Genomic DNA, 18,235 nt, shown 5'->3' with positions numbered 1-18,235 from the left:
TAGGGGATAGTGAAAGTGAGTGGGATAGTGTGTGTCTGTGTGGAGAGGGGATATTATCTGTAGGGTAGTTTGTAAATGTGTGTGTGTCAGATAGTTTGTGGGTTGGGGTTTATGTAGGATGATGTGTGTGTGTGTGCGTGTGACGGTGTGTGTGTGACAGTGTGTGCAGCATAGTGTAAGTGTAGAATAGTTACTTGTGAAGGACGGTTTATCAGTGAGTGTGTGGTATGAGTCATACCAAGGGGCACAGACCGCATCAGTGACACTACCTGCACTGTTCCTTCTTTTGTCATCAGCCAATGCTGTTGAAGCTCATGTCTCTGCTGCTAGAAGATGTAAGGTTGCCCTCTCTCAGCTGGTGACCTTAGGGGAGTAAACTGGCTAGATGATGTCTGCTTGCCTATTTTTTTAGTTTTATATAGGGCAAACTTGACCCGAATCAGGTATCTGAGTACTTTACATAGCACCAGTTGCGTTATATGAGGACACATTCATTAAAAAAAATATATATTTTGATGCACGGTGAGATTTAAGTGATTTGCCCAGAATCACAGGATGTTCAGCGTCATTGCCGAGACTCGAACCCAGATTCGAAGTCGACCGCCCTAGCCGTTAGGCCAACTCCTCTCGGCAATATTCAGGAAAATACATCATTTTCCTCAGTGGAAGGGGGCACCAGGGTCCCAAAGGCCTTCTCCTCGTGCTTCTCAATAGCACCTCTTGCCATCCAAAGAGATACTTAGAAGACCTCTCACCTGAGAAGAAATCCATTTCATTGGAAGAGAGAGAGCTTGCATTGAGGGAGAGGGCCAGGATCCTAGCCTCCTTACAGGAAGTGTCGCCACTTCCCATGACTATAAGGTGCTACAGTTAATGCTTCTAGGCACACTCTGGCACTTGGTAGCTGGTGGCACCCCAGGAGGAGGCCTTAAACATCCTTGCAGAAGCTTCAGGATGGGAAAGCAGGAATTAAGATGGGTATGGAAGTTGGCATTGGCAGGGGTGTACCTTCGAGAGGAGGGGTGTTTGGTGTCTGACACTTCTCAAGGAAATGCATTCTTGGCCTGACAGTTAGGTCTGGGGGACCGGAGTCAGATCTTCTATGCCTTTCTTGGTTTTTATCTTTTTCCTTATTTCACTAAAAGGTTTTGACTTGTGTACCATTTCTGTTGGTAACTCAGTGCCATTCACATGTAACACATTGTGGGCAACTGATGGGGCAGGTTCTTTTTCGCCCGGGCTTTCTCCTGTTGCCACTGCTTTTCATCTTTCTCACGTGCAACCACCGGCACAAATTAAGCTCTGGCCTCAAAGGGGACTCTTCTACTGAAACAAGGCCTGAGGACTGGGGGTATACACCCCCTTCCTAGGAGCCCTGAAACCATCCACGCGGCCGTGTTTTGTGCTAACTGTAGTCAATTTACATGCATCGCTGGAGACGCCACATAGATTGAAGTGGGGTAGCCCACCCTCTAGTGCATCAGAGCATTAATACTTGGCATTTCTTGACCTTTCCCTTGCTGCAGGTGGGCAGTATGATCGCCATGGAAACCTGAAGCACTGGTGGACCGAGGACTCCTACAGCAAATTCCTCAAAAAGGCGGAATGCATCGTCAACCTTTACGATAACTTCACCGTCTACGCACAGCGGGTAAGTACGGCCCACCTTCCACCCATTCCAGTCACAGACCAAATCAAAATATAGAAGAGACACAGGAGTGTGTGTGTGTGTGTGGGGGGGGGAATGGCGCAAGGTGGGTGCTGGTCATCCCTTTCATGGGTAGTCCCCCGATGACTAGAGTTCTCTAAGCCCACACGCCAAAATAAAACATGGAGTTAGCATTGTTGGTAGGTGGAAACCGCTTTCAGTGGGAAACAGCCTTTACATCGCGGCTCGTTACACGCTGTGCCTTAACAACACGGTCCAAACCATAAATACGTCTTTACAACGCATTCCTTTACCACACAAGTAGTTACAACGGCTTGCATTAAGGAAAACGTTGTTGGACTTTAAATCCAACACCTTCCCTACTGTTGCTCAGACTGGAGTCGGAATAGTAAATTATACCATTCGAAGCCCAGCGCTTTCACTAAGACAAGTTGTTGTAAAGTCTTGCGTGATAAAGGGATGCGTTGTAATGATGCATTCGTGGTTCAGACCATGTTGTAAAGGCATCTGTGGTAAATGCCTTTGTGGTTCCGACATACACCCATTCGGCACACTTTACCAAAATGAATGCAATATATGTATTTTTTCCGTGGATGGAAAGAGAGAGTGGCAAAAGTATTCTCAGCTATAGTGGTAACCTAGCCAGGGATTCATTGTAAAATGAAAAATGTTTACATTGTTGTGGTGAATTTCTTGTTTGCCATGTTTCCTTTATTTTTGGATGCGGCTGCAACATTGTAACACACACTCACACATTATTTTCACACATACACACGTGAATTTACCACATACAGGTGAACACATGCACCTGCTCTCAGGGCTTTTCTACTTGTTTGGTCCACCTGGGCCCAAAGGTCAGGCACACTTGGCCACCAGAGGTCAGGCGCACCTGGGCCCAGAGGTCAGGCACACCTGGGCCCAGATGTAAGGCGCACCTGGGCCCAGAGGTCAGGCCCACCTGGGCCCAGAGGTCAGGCGCACCTGGGCCCAGAGGTCAGGCCCACCTGGGCCCAGAGGTCAGGCGCACCTGGGCCCAGAGGTCAGGCGCACCTGGGCCCAGATGTAAGGCGCACCTGGGCCCAGAGGTCAGGCGCACCTGGGCCCAGAGGTCAGGCGCACCTGGGCCCAGAGGTCAGGCCCACCTGGGCCCAGAGGTCAGGCGCACCTGGGCCCAGAGGTCAGGCGCACCTGGGCCCAGATGTAAGGTGCACCTGGGCCCAGAGGTCAGGCCCGCCTGGGCCCAGAGGTCAGGCGCACCTGGGCACACTCCTTATTAAACAAGGATGTTGTGGTTTCCTAAAGTAGCCTCTGGACACCCCTGTTAACTCCTTGGGAACCCGTGTCACCATTCTAGATCACAGAGGGACCTTTAATTAAGGTTTCCTTTCGGTTTTTGACATCTGTGGTCCTCTGGCTGCGGTGGGTACCACTGCTAGATGACCAAGGGATCATGAGATGTTGGAGGTTCAGTGCATCTTTCCCCTAAACCAAGATGTCCTGTTGTCAGCTGTAGAGATCCACAGGAGAGCCGTGCGGGCCAACATTATGGACAATCTCAGTTACTATCAGCGTTTCACTGCAGAGTTGTGCAAATACTTAAATATTAGTATATTTTGGTGGCACTGTGCTATGATTTTTTTCACTGACAGATTGGGAGGAAGTGAAATAAGTGATCTCTGTAAATTCGTTTTTTATATTGTGTGATGAGAAGATGTTTTGTTTGTAATGTAAATGTGTTTTTCTTGGAGAATATAAGATGTTGTGATTGCAATGATTTTAATTAATCAAGCAATAAAGATTTTATATATATATATATATATATATATATATATATATATATATATATATATATATATTCATTCATTCATAAATTCTTTATTTCGGCTGTGTTCGCCATAAAAGAGTGTACAATAAAATATCATTTGAACGGAGATTATGGATAGAAATCATTTGGATGAACACAATAAATAACAAAATTCATGCAACGTATAATACACGTATTGGCAGTAAAACAATCTTATGAGTATTTACAACTAAAGAGTCATTTGCAGTTAAATGCCGTCGCTTAAACCACATTGATAACAGATACTTAGAAAGTGCAAATACAATGTGTCCAGAAGTATCAGATTTTAGAATTCTAAAAGCATTAATGCACTTCGAGAAATATATATACATTTCATAAAATATTCTAGAAGTGTGGAATTATTAAATGGAAAAAAATTGAAAAAAGCAGATTGTAGGGCCTTGGTGTGGACATCAGGTGGTTGAATACACAGGAGAAGTAGAATTAAGAGCAAAAGGAGAGGATGGGGAGATGGGGAGAGTTGAGACAAAGGGAGGAAGAGGCATGGAGTGGGGAGAGAGCGAACGAGAGATACCACAGAGAAGAAGCAAAGAGGAGAGGATGAACGACAGGGGAGAGAGGGCTTGCTACAGATCTTCCCATATCACATTTGATGCAAATAAATTTTACTCTTTCAGTCTGGCCCCATAAATAGAAGATATAAAAGTTATCATAACACTGGCTTCCCACATTCCGGCGATGGCTTTCCTTGATAAAGTCTGTTTTATGAGCCTATTCTTTTTTATTAGGCTCCTTCCTGCTACTTTTATTATTATGAGGGCGGGCAGGAGTTTTCATATTCATATATTCAGTTCCTATTTCAGTCTTTGAATACATTTTTCATGTTAAGCAGGCTGGCAGCCAGATAAAAGCCAATGGCCTCACAGAGCACTGGCTGTAAAAAGGTCTTGTGGGGGCTGGCATATCTTTGCGCGCCTCCAAGAACAAGGGAGATTATTCATAGACAAGAATAATGCCACCGCGATATCAGAACCTACTGCCCTTACTATCTGAGATCATCGCTTGGCGTTAGGCTAGTGAAGGTGCGCAAAGGACGTGTGTGTAATTTATCAAATGAGGTTAGGCTAATCAATTGTTATGACTTGGTGAGACAAGATGTGCATCAGATATATGTTAATATGTGAAACCAGATTTTTTTTTTAAGGGGCTGGTTTCTTTTTCTGATCACTGTACAGTTTAGAAAATAGACAGATGTTTATTTAAAATACAATCTTTAATTATAATAAGATTGTCCGAAGATTAAAAATGATGATCAACAATGCAAACCGGATCATCCTAACACTTTTGAAGGCCAAGAAGTGGCCCTAAATGTTAGAAACTCTTCTAGGTCCTACAGCCCATGCTAACTACGATTGTAAGTAATATTCTCCCAATAGTGCCCCGGGGGCACTTGCTGGGTCATAAGATAAACTAGACTTCAGGGGGCAGATGTATCAAGCCTTTTGCGACTCGCAAAGGCCGAAATTCGCAGAATTTCGGCCTTAGCAAATCGCAAAAGGCCTTTTTGCATGTTTTGGCATGCATCAAAAATTCGCAAAATAAGTAATAGCAAAAATTTGTGATTCCTTATTTTGCCATAGCATTTGAGGAATCGCAATTTTGCGATTCCTTAAATGCTATGTATCTAGCATTTTTGAAATGCGATTTTTGTTTAAGAATTCGCAAATTACCACCAACTTGTAGTTGATGGTAATTTGCGAAGTCTTTAAAAAATGCACAATTTGGCATTTTTGATGGTGGCATGTGACGCACATACATGCCCATAGGGCATGTATGTGCGCCATATGTACACACATGTACATTTCAGGGGTGCAGCAGGGTGTCTTTCAGACACCCCTGCACCCTTGAAATAATTCTCAAATTGCGATTAGCAAATTGCGAATTCACAATTTGAGAATTACTTCACAATCATTCCTATGGGCCTCCTGGTGATTTTTTTCATACATTCCATTTTGCTATTTCTAAATAGCGATTCCTTAAAAATCGCTATTTAGGAATCGCAAAATGGAATCTTGATACATCTGCCCCCAGATCTCTCCTTTTTTTTTTTATGAACTGTCATTTGAAAGGGGTGATGCCTCAATGGCATCTCTGTGAGCTCCCACCCAGAGCACTTCTTCCAGGGTCAATGATGCAGATCAATGTTTGCAAAACTTCAAGTGCCACTAGGACTCTGCCCACTTTGAGGTTATCCTTAACACATGTCCTCAATGTTTTTTCTAAAGTGGGATTGTTACTAAGGAAACTAATCCCAGGTCAGAGGTTAGGACACAATGTAATGTTTCCCAAATGTTCAGAAACTTCAGGGACCGAATGGGTCACATTCCAAGAGGCTCGGGAGCAAAGAAGTTTACGCAAAAGCTTCTCTGCTGCAGATGGGCAGAGGCTAGACGACCCACAGTCGTCGGAGAGATATCCCTCTAAAAGCATCTTTGGTCCTTACATCCTTCGTTTGATGCTCATCTGTTGCCAAGTCACTGGTTGAGCACACTTGAGTGAAAGCCTTACTCTATGATACAGCAGACCTCAAACACTTCGACGGAAGCTCATTCGTTACCAAGTCACTGGCTGAGCACACTTGAGTGGAAGCACTCACTCTATGATACAGCAGACCTCAAACACTTCGACGGAAGCTCATTCGTTACCAAGTCACTGGCTGAGCACACTTGAGTGGAAGCCCTCACTCTATGATACAGCAGACCTCAAACACTTCGACGGAAGCTCATTCGTTACCAAGTCACTGGCTGAGCACACTTGAGTGAAAGCCCTCACTCTATGATACAGCAGACCTCAAACACTTCGACGGAAGCTCATTCGTTACCAAGTCACTGGCTGAGCACACTTGAGTGGAAGCCCTCACTTTATGATACAGCAGACCTCAAACACTTCGACGGAAGCTCATTCGTTACCAAGTCACTGGCTGAGCACACTTGAGTGGAAGCACTCACTCTATGATACAGCAGACCTCAAACACTTCGACGGAAGCTCATTAGTTACCAAGTCACTGGCTGAGCACACTTGAGTGGAAGCCCTCACTTTATGATACAGCAGACCTCAAACACTTCGACGGAAGCTCATTCGTTACCAAGTCACTGGCTGAGCACACTTGAGTGGAAGCACTCACTCTATGATACAGCAGACCTCAAACACTTCGACGGAAGCTCATTCGTTACCAAGTCACTGGCTGAGCACACTTGAGTGGAAGCACTCACTCTATGATACAGCAGACCTCAAACACTTCGACGGAAGCTCATTCGTTACCAAGTCACTGGCTGAGCACACTTGAGTGGAAGCACTCACTCTATGATACAGCAGACCTCAAACACTTCGACGGAAGCTCATTCGTTACCAAGTCACTGGCTGAGCACACTTGAGTGGAAGCACTCACTCTATGATACAGCAGACCTCAAACACTTCGACGGAAGCTCATTCGTTACCAAGTCACTGGCTGAGCACACTTGAGTGGAAGCACTCACTCTATGATACAGCAGACCTCAAACACTTCGACGGAAGCTCATTCGTTACCAAGTCACTGGCTGAGCACACTTGAGTGGAAGCATTCACTCTATGATACAGCAGACCTCAAACACTTCGACGGAAGCTCATTCGTTACCAAGTCACTGGCTGAGCACACTTGTGTGGAAGCACTCACTCTATGATACAGCAGACCTCAAACACTTCGACGGAAGCTCATTCGTTACCAAGTCACTGGCTGAGCACACTTGAGTGGAAGCATTCACTCTATGATACAGCAGACCTCAAACACTTCGACGGAAGCTCATTCGTTACCAAGTCACTGGCTGAGCACACTTGTGTGGAAGCACTCACTCTATGATACAGCAGACCTCAAACACTTCGACGGAAGCTCATTCGTTACCAAGTCACTGGCTGAGCACACTTGTGTGGAAGCACTCACTCTATGATACAGCAGACCTCAAACACTTCGACGGAAGCTCATTCGTTACCAAGTCACTGGCTGAGCACACTTGAGTGGAAGCACTCACTTTATGATACAGCAGACCTCAAACACTTCGACGGAGGCTCACCCGTTGCCAAGTCACTGGCTGAGCACACTTGAGTGGAAGCCTCACTCTATGATACAGCAGACCTCAAACACTTCGACGGAAGCTCATTCGTTACCAAGTCACTGGCTGAGCACACTTGAGTGGAAGCCCTCACTCTATGATACAGCAGACCTCAAACACTTCGACGGAAGCTCATTCGTTACCAAGTCACTGGCTGAGCACACTTGAGTGGAAGCCCTCACTCTATGATACAGCAGACCTCAAACACTTCGACTGAAGCTCATTCGTTACCAAGTCACTGGTTTAGCACACTTGAGTGGAAGCACTCACTCTATGATACAGCAGACCTCAAACACTTCGACGGAAGCTCATTCGTTACCAAGTCACTGGCTGAGCACACTTGAGTGGAAGCCCTCACTCTATGATACAGCAGACCTCAAACACTTCGACGGAAGCTCATTCGTTACCAAGTCACTGGCTGAGCACACTTGAGTGGAAGCCCTCACTCTATGATACAGCAGACCTCAAACACTTCGACGGAGGCTCACCCGTTGCCAAGTCACTGGCTGAGCACACTTGAGTGGAAGCCTCACTCTATGATACAGCAGACCTCAAACACTTCGACTGAAGCTCATTCGTTACCAAGTCACTGGTTTAGCACACTTGAGTGGAAGCACTCACTCTATGATACAGCAGACCTCAAACACTTCGACGGAAGCTCATTAGTTACCAAGTCACTGGCTGAGCACACTTGTGTGGAAGCACTCACTCTATGATACAGCAGACCTCAAACACTTCGACGGAAGCTCATTCGTTACCAAGTCACTGGCTGAGCACACTTGAGTGGAAGCCCTCACTCTATGATACAGCAGACCTCAAACACTTCGACGGAAGCTCATTCGTTACCAAGTCACTGGCTGAGCACACTTGAGTGGAAGCATTCACTCTATGATACAGCAGACCTCAAACACTTCGACGGAAGCTCATTCGTTACCAAGTCACTGGCTGAGCACACTTGAGTGGAAGCACTCACTTTATGATACAGCAGACCTCAAACACTTCGACGGAAGCTCATTAGTTACCAAGTCACTGGCTGAGCACACTTGAGTGGAAGCCCTCACTCTATGATACAGCAGACCTCAAACACTTCGACGGAAGCTCATTCGTTACCAAGTCACTGGCTGAGCACACTTGAGTGGAAGCACTCACTCTATGATACAGCAGACCTCAAACACTTCGACGGAAGCTCATTCGTTACCAAGTCACTGGCTGAGCACACTTGAGTGGAAGCCCTCACTCTATGATACAGCAGACCTCAAACACTTCGACGGAAGCTCATTCGTTACCAAGTCACTGGCTGAGCACACTTGAGTGGAAGCCCTCACTCTATGATACAGCAGACCTCAAACACTTCGACGGAAGCTCATTCGTTACCAAGTCACTGGCTGAGCACACTTGTGTGGAAGCCCTCACTCTATGATACAGCAGACCTCAAACACTTCGACGGAAGCTCATTCGTTACCAAGTCACTGGCTGAGCACACTTGAGTGGAAGCACTCACTCTATGATACAGCAGACCTCAAACACTTCGACGGAAGCTCATTCGTTACCAAGTCACTGGCTGAGCACACTTGAGTGGAAGCCCTCACTCTATGATACAGCAGACCTCAAACACTTCGACGGAGGCTCACCCGTTGCCAAGTCACTGGCTGAGCACACTTGAGTGGAAGCACTCACTCTATGATACAGCAGACCTCAAACACTTCGACGGAAGCTCATTCGTTACCAAGTCACTGGCTGAGCACACTTGAGTGGAAGCCCTCACTCTATGATACAGCAGACCTCAAACACTTCGACGGAAGCTCATTCGTTACCAAGTCACTGGCTGAGCACACTTGAGTGGAAGCCCTCACTCTATGATACAGCAGACCTCAAACACTTCGACGGAAGCTCATTCGTTACCAAGTCACTGGCTGAGCACACTTGAGTGGAAGCACTCACTCTATGATACAGCAGACCTCAAACACTTCGACGGAAGCTCATTCGTTACCAAGTCACTGGCTGAGCACACTTGAGTGGAAGCCCTCACTCTATGATACAGCAGACCTCAAACACTTCGACGGAAGCTCATTCGTTACCAAGTCACTGGCTGAGCACACTTGAGTGGAAGCATTCACTCTATGATACAGCAGACCTCAAACACTTCGACGGAAGCTCATTAGTTACCAAGTCACTGGCTGAGCACACTTGAGTGGAAGCCCTCACTTTATGATACAGCAGACCTCAAACACTTCGACGGAAGCTCATTCGTTACCAAGTCACTGGCTGAGCACACTTGAGTGGAAGCACTCACTTTATGATACAGCAGACCTCAAACACTTCGACGGAGGCTCACCCGTTGCCAAGTCACTGGCTGAGCACACTTGAGTGGAAGCCTCACTCTATGATACAGCAGACCTCAAACACTTCGACTGAAGCTCATTCGTTACCAAGTCACTGTCTGAGCACACTTGAGTGGAAGCCTCACTCTATGATACAGCAGACCTCAAACACTTCGACGGAAGCTCATTCGTTACCAAGTCACTGGCTGAGCACACTTGAGTGGAAGCACTCACTTTATGATACAGCAGACCTCAAACACTTCGACGGAAGCTCATTCGTTACCAAGTCACTGGCTGAGCACACTTGAGTGGAAGCCCTCACTCTATGATACAGCAGACCTCAAACACTTCGACGGAAGCTCATTCGTTACCAAGTCACTGGCTGAGCACACTTGAGTGGAAGCCCTCACTCTATGATACAGCAGACCTCAAACACTTCGACGGAAGCTCATTCGTTACCAAGTCACTGGCTGAGCACACTTGAGTGGAAGCCCTCACTCTATGATACAGCAGACCTCAAACACTTCGACGGAAGCTCATTCGTTACCAAGTCACTGGCTGAGCACACTTGAGTGGAAGCCCTCACTCTATGATACAGCAGACCTCAAACACTTCGACGGAAGCTCATTCGTTACCAAGTCACTGGCTGAGCACACTTGAGTGGAAGCACTCACTCTATGATACAGCAGACCTCAAACACTTTGACGGAAGCTCATTCGTTACCAAGTCACTGGTCTCGCACAGCTATGTGGACGTTCTTGCTTTATAATACGAGTCTCACATTCGACGCTCCCTCTTTAGGCTATGGCGAGCCTCGTTGACTTCAGTGGAGGGTCAGTCCTTTTTAAGTGACTGGTCTCACACACTTTAGTGGAAGCTCTAACTGTATAATATAACGTGCCTCCCTCACGTCAAATGAAGTTAATTCTTTATAAAGTTGCAGGTCTCACCCGCATTAGTAGATTTCGCTTTATAGTGTAGCGGGCCTCACACGTCAAGGAAGCTTGCTTGTTACCAAGCCACTGGTCTCCCATACTTCAGCAGAAGCTCTTGCTTTATAACGTGACGAGCCTTAAATGAAGGTTCACTCATTGTCAAGACACTGGTCTCACACACTTCAGTGGAAGCTTGATAGCACATCACAACACGCGTACACTTCATTGGAAGTACTTGCCTTAGTACATCACAGATTGCATATTCTTCAATGGAAAGACTTTTGTTGTCAAATCAGCACCCTCCCCCCCTTCAATAGAAGATAGTTTTGCCACTTCCTCTACCTCGCACCTTTCAGTGGAAGTATATTACATCTCTCATACACTTCAAAGTTTAACATTTGTCAGCGGTTTTGGCTTGCTGTGGCCAATCAGGGAGTGTGTCTGATGGGCTTGAAATATATTTTCTTGAAAACTTGACTCATTGGACCAATCATCCACACAGAGAACCCTCCGAAATTGGCTCCAGACATTGTGGCTTAGATGTCACAGCTCCATCAGGGGATAGTGCACCAAATGTGTACACTTCATAACACTTTCATTCAGTCAATGAAAGCTCTCTTGTGACCACATCACCTCCCGCTTATACTTCAAAGCAAGCGCTCTTGTAACCACATCGCCACCCTCATACACTTTAATGCACTCTCTCTTACACATTACCACCCTAACGCAGTTCAGTGCAAGTTCTCTTCTAAGCACATCACCACCCTCATACACTTTAATGCACTCTCTCTTACACATTACCACCCTAACGCAGTTCAGTGCAAGTTCTCTTCTAAGCACATCACCACCCTCATACACTTTAATGCACTCTCTCTTACACATTACCACCCTAACGCAGTTCAGTGCAAGTTCACTTCTAGGCACATCACCACCCTCATACACTTGAATGCACTCTCTCTTACACATTACCACCCTAACGCAGTTCAATACAAGTTCACTTCTAGGCACATCACCACCCTCATACACTTTAATGCACTCTCTCTTACACATTACCACCCTAACGCAGTTCAGTGCAAGTTCACTTCTAGGCACATCACCACCCTCATACACTTGAATGCACTCTCTCTTACACATTACCACCCTAACGCAGTTCAATACAAGTTCACTTCTAGGCACATCACCACCCTCATACACTTCAATGGACTCTCTCTTACACATTACCACCCTAACGCAGTTCAATACAAGTTCACTTCTAGGCACATCCCACCCTCATACACTTGAATGCACTCTCTCTTTCACATTACCACCCTTACTCAGTTCAATACAAGTTCACTTTTAGGCACATCCCACCCTCATACACTTGAATGCACTCTCTCTTTCACATTACCACCCTTACTCAGTTCAATACAAGTTCACTTCTAGGCACATCGCCACCCTCATACACTTCAATGGACTCTCTCTTACACATTACCACCCTAACGCAGTTCAATACAAGTTCACTTCTAGGCATATCCCACCCTCATACACTTGAATGCACTCTCTCTTTCACATTACCACCCTTACTCAGTTCAATACAAGTTCACTTTTAGGCACATCCCACCCTCATACACTTGAATGCACTCTCTCTTTCACATTACCACCCTTACTCAGTTCAATACAAGTTCACTTCTAGGCACATCCCACCCTCATACACTTGAATGCACTCTCTCTTTCACATTACCACCCTTACTCAGTTCAATACAAGTTCACTTCTAGGCACATCCCACCCTCATACACTTGAATGCACTCTCTCTTTCACATTACCACCCTTACTCAGTTCAATACAAGTTCACTTCTAGGCACATCGCCACCCTCATACACTTCAATGGACTCTCTCTTACACATTACCACCCTAACGCAGTTCAATACAAGTTCACTTTTAGGCACATCCCACCCTCATACACTTGAATGCACTTTCTCTTTCACATTACCACCCTTACTCAGTTCAATACAAGTTCACTTCTAGGCACATCGCCACCCTCATAAACTTCAATGGACTCTCTCTTAGAACCACATTACCAACCAAACGCAGTTCAATGCAAATTCTCTTCTAAGCACATCACCACCCTCATACACTTGAATGGACTCTCTTACACATTACCACCCTTACTCAGTCCAATACAAGTTCTCTTCTAAGCACATCGCTGCCCTCATACACTTCAATGAACTTTCTCTTAGAACCACATTACACCCTAACGCGGTTCAATGCAAGTTCTCTCCTAAGCACATCACCACCCTCATACACTTCCACGCAAGCTGTTGTTGCCACATCATCTAATCACATATTTTAAAGTAAACGTTCATAACCGCGTCACAGAAGTTCAACATTTCCATGGCATCTCGCTTAACACCACCATCCTGGTCTCATACACTTGAATAGAAGCTCACTCAAAACGACATTATCCGCCTCATATATACTCCCACGATAACCCACCACCACCACTGCACAACTCAAAGAAACTCTAACACTAGCTCCTTACCCACCTCATTCTCTTCAATGACAGCTCAAACAGGACCACAGAACTTCCCTCGTACACTTGAATGGAAGCTCTCTGGCACAACCATTCACCATCCTCACACACTGCAGTGCAAGCTCTCTTGTTGCTTATCACTACCCCCATACACTTAAATGTAACCTCTCCCAATACTCTATTTCCTGGCTTGCACACTTCTACAGAAACTCATGCAGTGCCACATCACCCATCTCAATGAAACCTATGGGGCAAAGTTACAAATATGTCTCTCAAAACACCTCACATCCACCAAAGGTGAGGGGGAGAGAGCAGGACAGCTCCAGATCTATTGAGCTATGACACTGCAGCCCTGTTCCCAAGTACAGGTGCAGGTTGGCTGCCTTGCACCATGCACACACCTTGGCACCATAGTGCAAAGTGTGTGTCAGTAAGGTCACAACTAATGCACTTGAGATTCAACTCAATCCCACTCAAAGCCTACAAGAACTTTCCTCTGACAGGCATCTCAGATGCATCTTGCAGGGGCTGTGGTTTTGCTCAGGAATCACTTCCACATGTCCTATGTTTATGCCCCTTCTTACATTCATTCAGACTGTATTATCTTTTTCCAATTTTCAGACAATTGAGTATCAGGGCCTGTAATCCAGCTGCAGCTGAATGCCTGAAAGGTGACTCGTGTCAATTGACCGCAAGGATTCATTAAGTTCATGGCTATTGCTTTATCAAGGCTTAAAAAGGTTACACCCTGAAAGTAAAGTTTAAAGAGGCAATGTCTGCTTCAATAAGCATTGGCAGGACATGCTTTCCTCATTGAAGGTCTGGTCATCTCTATGGTTAATTGGAATTCATACCTCTTGCACTTTAACTTTGGGGGGTCTTTTCTGTTTATTGACTCTGATAGGGACATGCTCTTTTATTTGTACTTGCCTTAGCCTGCTCTTGTTCTTTGTTTGCTGCTAGTATGAAAGCATGTTTGTATTTTAATCATGTGATCATGTATGGTACAGTCTCTTCATATGTTGTGTTCTCACGCTTCTTGTCTCACCCTTATATGAAGGCTCCATAATCCTCCAGCACAGATAGAAACACGTCTACTGAATTCTTTATCTGATATTCTTTGTTTAATTTCATTTGTGTGAGAAGAATTTTGTAACTTTGTCTTTTGTCTCTTCTCCCTCTTCAGGTGAACGGAAGGCTCACTCTGGGGGAGAACATAGCGGATATGGGAGGTCTCAAACTGGCTTATTATGTACGTATGACCAGTAGCGGCTGCTACGGGGCAGTAGTGGTGGAGTGGGTAGGGGGTGTTAAAAAAAAGTAAATAAAGGCAATTCAACTTACCATCCCGGCAACCGCCTCTCCTCCATCCTTCTGTCCACGATGCAGGAAATAGAAAGCACCCAGACTCCCCTAGCAATCACGACACTGCTGTCGCCAGCATAAAAGCAGCGCGGTGATTGGTCTGAGTGGCGTGGTTCGGCGCTCAGACGGGCTGCCAGGCTGTGCAGTACAGCCTGGTGGAGAACATGCTAAGTGCGCATGACGGTTTGGCCGGCCCAAGATGGCCGGCCAAACAGTCATGCGCACTTAGAAAGTGGCCACCACTCCTCCCCCGGCTCTGTGGGAATCCCAACCCCGCCCACACAGAGCCCCCAGTGAAAAATAAAATTATAAAAACTTGATGTTATTATTCTTTGTTTTCCTGTGGGGCGACGTTGCTCCGCCTTAGCAGAGGAGCTGCTGCTGCGTATGTCTCAAATCCTCTAATATCAGTCCATAGAGTTCTGAAAATATAGCATGGCGTCTCCCATCCAATGTTTTAAAAATAGAAAGAGAAGAAATACATCTAAGTCGAAAACCGTCACGGTGGGCGTGTGCGGAGGACGGCCGGGGACCGTCCGAACCACGCCCACTCATTATTTCGCCCGCACCACGGTGGAATTTGCGCCGCGGTAAAAGGGCTAATTAACGACAGTGAGCAACAATTGCTGACCAAAGAATGTACATTTTAACAGCTGATGTAAAGGAAAGTCTAGATTCTATTCAGGTCCATTGCTTACTTTGAGCTGGTGGATTCCAGTGCTCAGCACCGACACTTATTTGTCAACACCAGTACTTATGACAGCTGCCACATGGTGGCGCTGTATGTGAAATTTAGAGCTAACGGTTGTTTATTAATTCAATATACATTAAAAACAACTGAAATCTGCCTCCCAAGCCGTTCTTATAGCTTTGGGGGCCTGAAGTAGTCTGAATTGACACACATGTAGGAGTGTGATGGTTGGTAGTTGTGTAGATCCTGTCATTGGAAGGGTAATGGATGGTACCAGCTCTAGTGGCCTCTTGACAAGGGCCCTGGCATTTATTATTTTTACAAATTGAGCACTGGTTCAGGGCCTGGCGGAAGGCTTTAACTAGTGCCACTTTAATTATGCGGCAGAGGTGGGTCAAAATCTGTGTAGAGTTTACAATTTATGTGGCAAGAAGAGACACATTATGCAGCATAATGCCAGTGTCTAACCCAGGGTGGTGTGGAGTGCAAAAAAACGATGGATTTAGGCCCAGATCCTTGTACTGGGGTGAATGTATGACATTGTTCTACATTCTGTCCATCAATTGTGTTTTTTGCAATCTTCACCCCGAGTGGGCTGGGTATGCTCAGACGTGAGTCACAGGCTCTCCACACCACTGGAGTCAAGCTATCCAGGCTGATGAAGGCTGATAGCCAGAAACCGGTCCTTGGATGCTTGATTCCGGTCTGGGAAAGACATGGCTTGGTAGTTCGGACTGGACTGTTCCCATGAGGCACAGGGTCAGAGCTGATTTGCATATAGCCAGTGTCTAACCCAGGGAGGTGTGGAGTGCAAAAAAACGATGGATTTAGGCCCAGATCCTTGTACTGGGGTGAATGTATGACATTGTTCTACATTCTGTCCATCAACTGTGTTTTTTGCAACTTTAATTATGCGGCAGAGGTGGGTCAAAATCTGTGTAGAGTTGACTATTTATGTGGCAAGAAGAGACACATTATGCAGCATAATGCCGCACATTTTGCAAGTGTATCCCCTCGTTATTTTGTCATTTTTACACATTTGAACACTATCTGGGCAGTGCTTCAAATTATTAATCGTCTGTCATCCAATTACAGCAGTAGGCAATAGAAAGATGACCAGTCATCCTTTGCAAAGGGCCTTCTACTGCACTCTCTTCGCCACGTTTTAAGTAACTTTAGATCCCTGTAAACTAGAAACCTTGTATTTGTTAAAATCAGCAGATTATGCAGCAGATGATGGATTATGTGGCAACGGCGGCAAATCCATAATCATGCGGAAAACGTTGCTGCCAGAAAACCACATAATTCCAGGATCCCCGGCTTTAACCTACCCTTTCAACTATATATGACATTGGTTGCATTGCTAGCTGGCTTTCAGTATTGTCATGTCTGGCCTTCTAATAACTGCTTGAACCCAGGATGAGGGTTTGATCTGTTTCAGCCACAGAAAGCAACGCGCACGAGGGCCCTTTTCTGGCCTAGGGATGTGTGAGAGGCCATTTGAGTTCAAAGAGTCGGTGGCCTGATGGCCAGATGTGAATTGTCTGGATGTTGCAATTTTGATGGGTAATTTGTTGCTTCGTATTACCTCTTTTCCTATATTTTAGGAAGAGTGGTCCCGTGAGTGAAACATCTGTTAGAGTTTTAAACATAATGCTCGCCCCCAGGGCTTTAAGTGGGAAAGAAAACTGTGGGATGCTGTTAAAGAGGCGTGGCACATTTCTTAAAGGGGTGTGGCCTATCCGAGTAGGGGCGTGGTCTACATCAAGATAACTAGCATTGTGTCCTTAAGAAAATCATGCCGTTATGGGAAGATATGCGGGTTGGGTAAACATGTCACACAGCATTCCCCATGTTATCCTATGGGCAAGATAGCCTTTCAAAAGTGAAAAACGAAATTGGCAGTATTTCACTATCAAGACATGTTACCCACACTAGTAACACCAAACAAAAACCGGGATGTCTGCTCACCGTACCTTTGACCTTTGAGGCCCGAAAATAGAGCCCCTAGAGCCCCCTTTCGAGGCCCCCCCAAAAAACTGGGGGGGGTCAGCCCTCCCCCCCAGCCCCACCCCCCACTTAAAGCCCTGCTCGCCCCTACGTCGCTCTTGAATTGCAGATTTTTCTTCCAACAGAAGCCTGAAGTGGAAACAAGGAAAGACTGCCCCCAACAGGAAGTAGCAAACACCTGCATTCACTTCCTCTGTCTCTCGTTGCACCTGTGCCATGTCCTCTGTAATGATGGGCGGATAGCTCAGTGGGTAAACCACCTACTGCTGAGGTATTTAAGTAACTCACAGGTTCTAAATCTGGAGGGCACACGCACACTTTCACTCATCTACATTCGATTGCAAAAAGCGTGTAATTGTGTAAAAAAAAAATAGTAACGTATGTTATTTACAGCGCTTCGAGAAGTGCTTTTTTTGTAAGCGCTACATGCATTTAATATCCCTATTGTTATTTTTCCAGGCCTACCAGAAGTGGGTGACGGAGCACGGGCCCGAGCGCCCCCTGCCGCGGCTGAAATACACTCACGAGCAGCTCTTCTTCATCGCCTTCGCTCAGGTAACCCCCACATTCTCACACCGTGTCCAAGTGACGTGCGTGTGTAGCGTCACATCCGCAATGCGCACCTTTTGATTGGCCGGCCACCCCCTCGCAGGGGATGAAGTGGGTCGAATCTGGGTGCTTTTTCTGGTGCTGGTGGGTGAAATAAAGCAGACGTTTCCATTCCTTGGGAATGGGTGCGCGACCAGCACACTCCACTGATGCATTTTGTAATGAATAAATTATGC

At 46.0% G+C, this 18,235-nt stretch overlaps 1 protein-coding gene across 1 annotated transcript in view; it reads left to right on the top strand.

The window, feature by feature from the left end:
- The window catches only part of ECEL1 (endothelin converting enzyme like 1), a 270,327-nt gene that overhangs the window by 237,909 nt on the left and 14,183 nt on the right, over nucleotides 1–18,235 (top strand). The window contains exons 13-15 of the mRNA XM_078665391.1: nucleotides 1,527–1,651; nucleotides 14,571–14,636; nucleotides 17,910–18,005. Of these exons, the coding sequence (XP_078521517.1) occupies nucleotides 1,527–1,651; nucleotides 14,571–14,636; nucleotides 17,910–18,005 (287 nt within the window). The remainder of the gene's footprint in view (nucleotides 1–1,526; nucleotides 1,652–14,570; nucleotides 14,637–17,909; nucleotides 18,006–18,235) is intronic.

Source organism: Lissotriton helveticus, chromosome 11 (genome assembly GCF_964261635.1).
Source record: "Lissotriton helveticus chromosome 11, aLisHel1.1, whole genome shotgun sequence".
Classification (NCBI taxonomy): Eukaryota; Metazoa; Chordata; class Amphibia; order Caudata; family Salamandridae; genus Lissotriton; species Lissotriton helveticus.
Note: the sequence above shows the minus strand (reverse complement) of the source record. Positions and strands in the feature narration are given on the sequence as shown.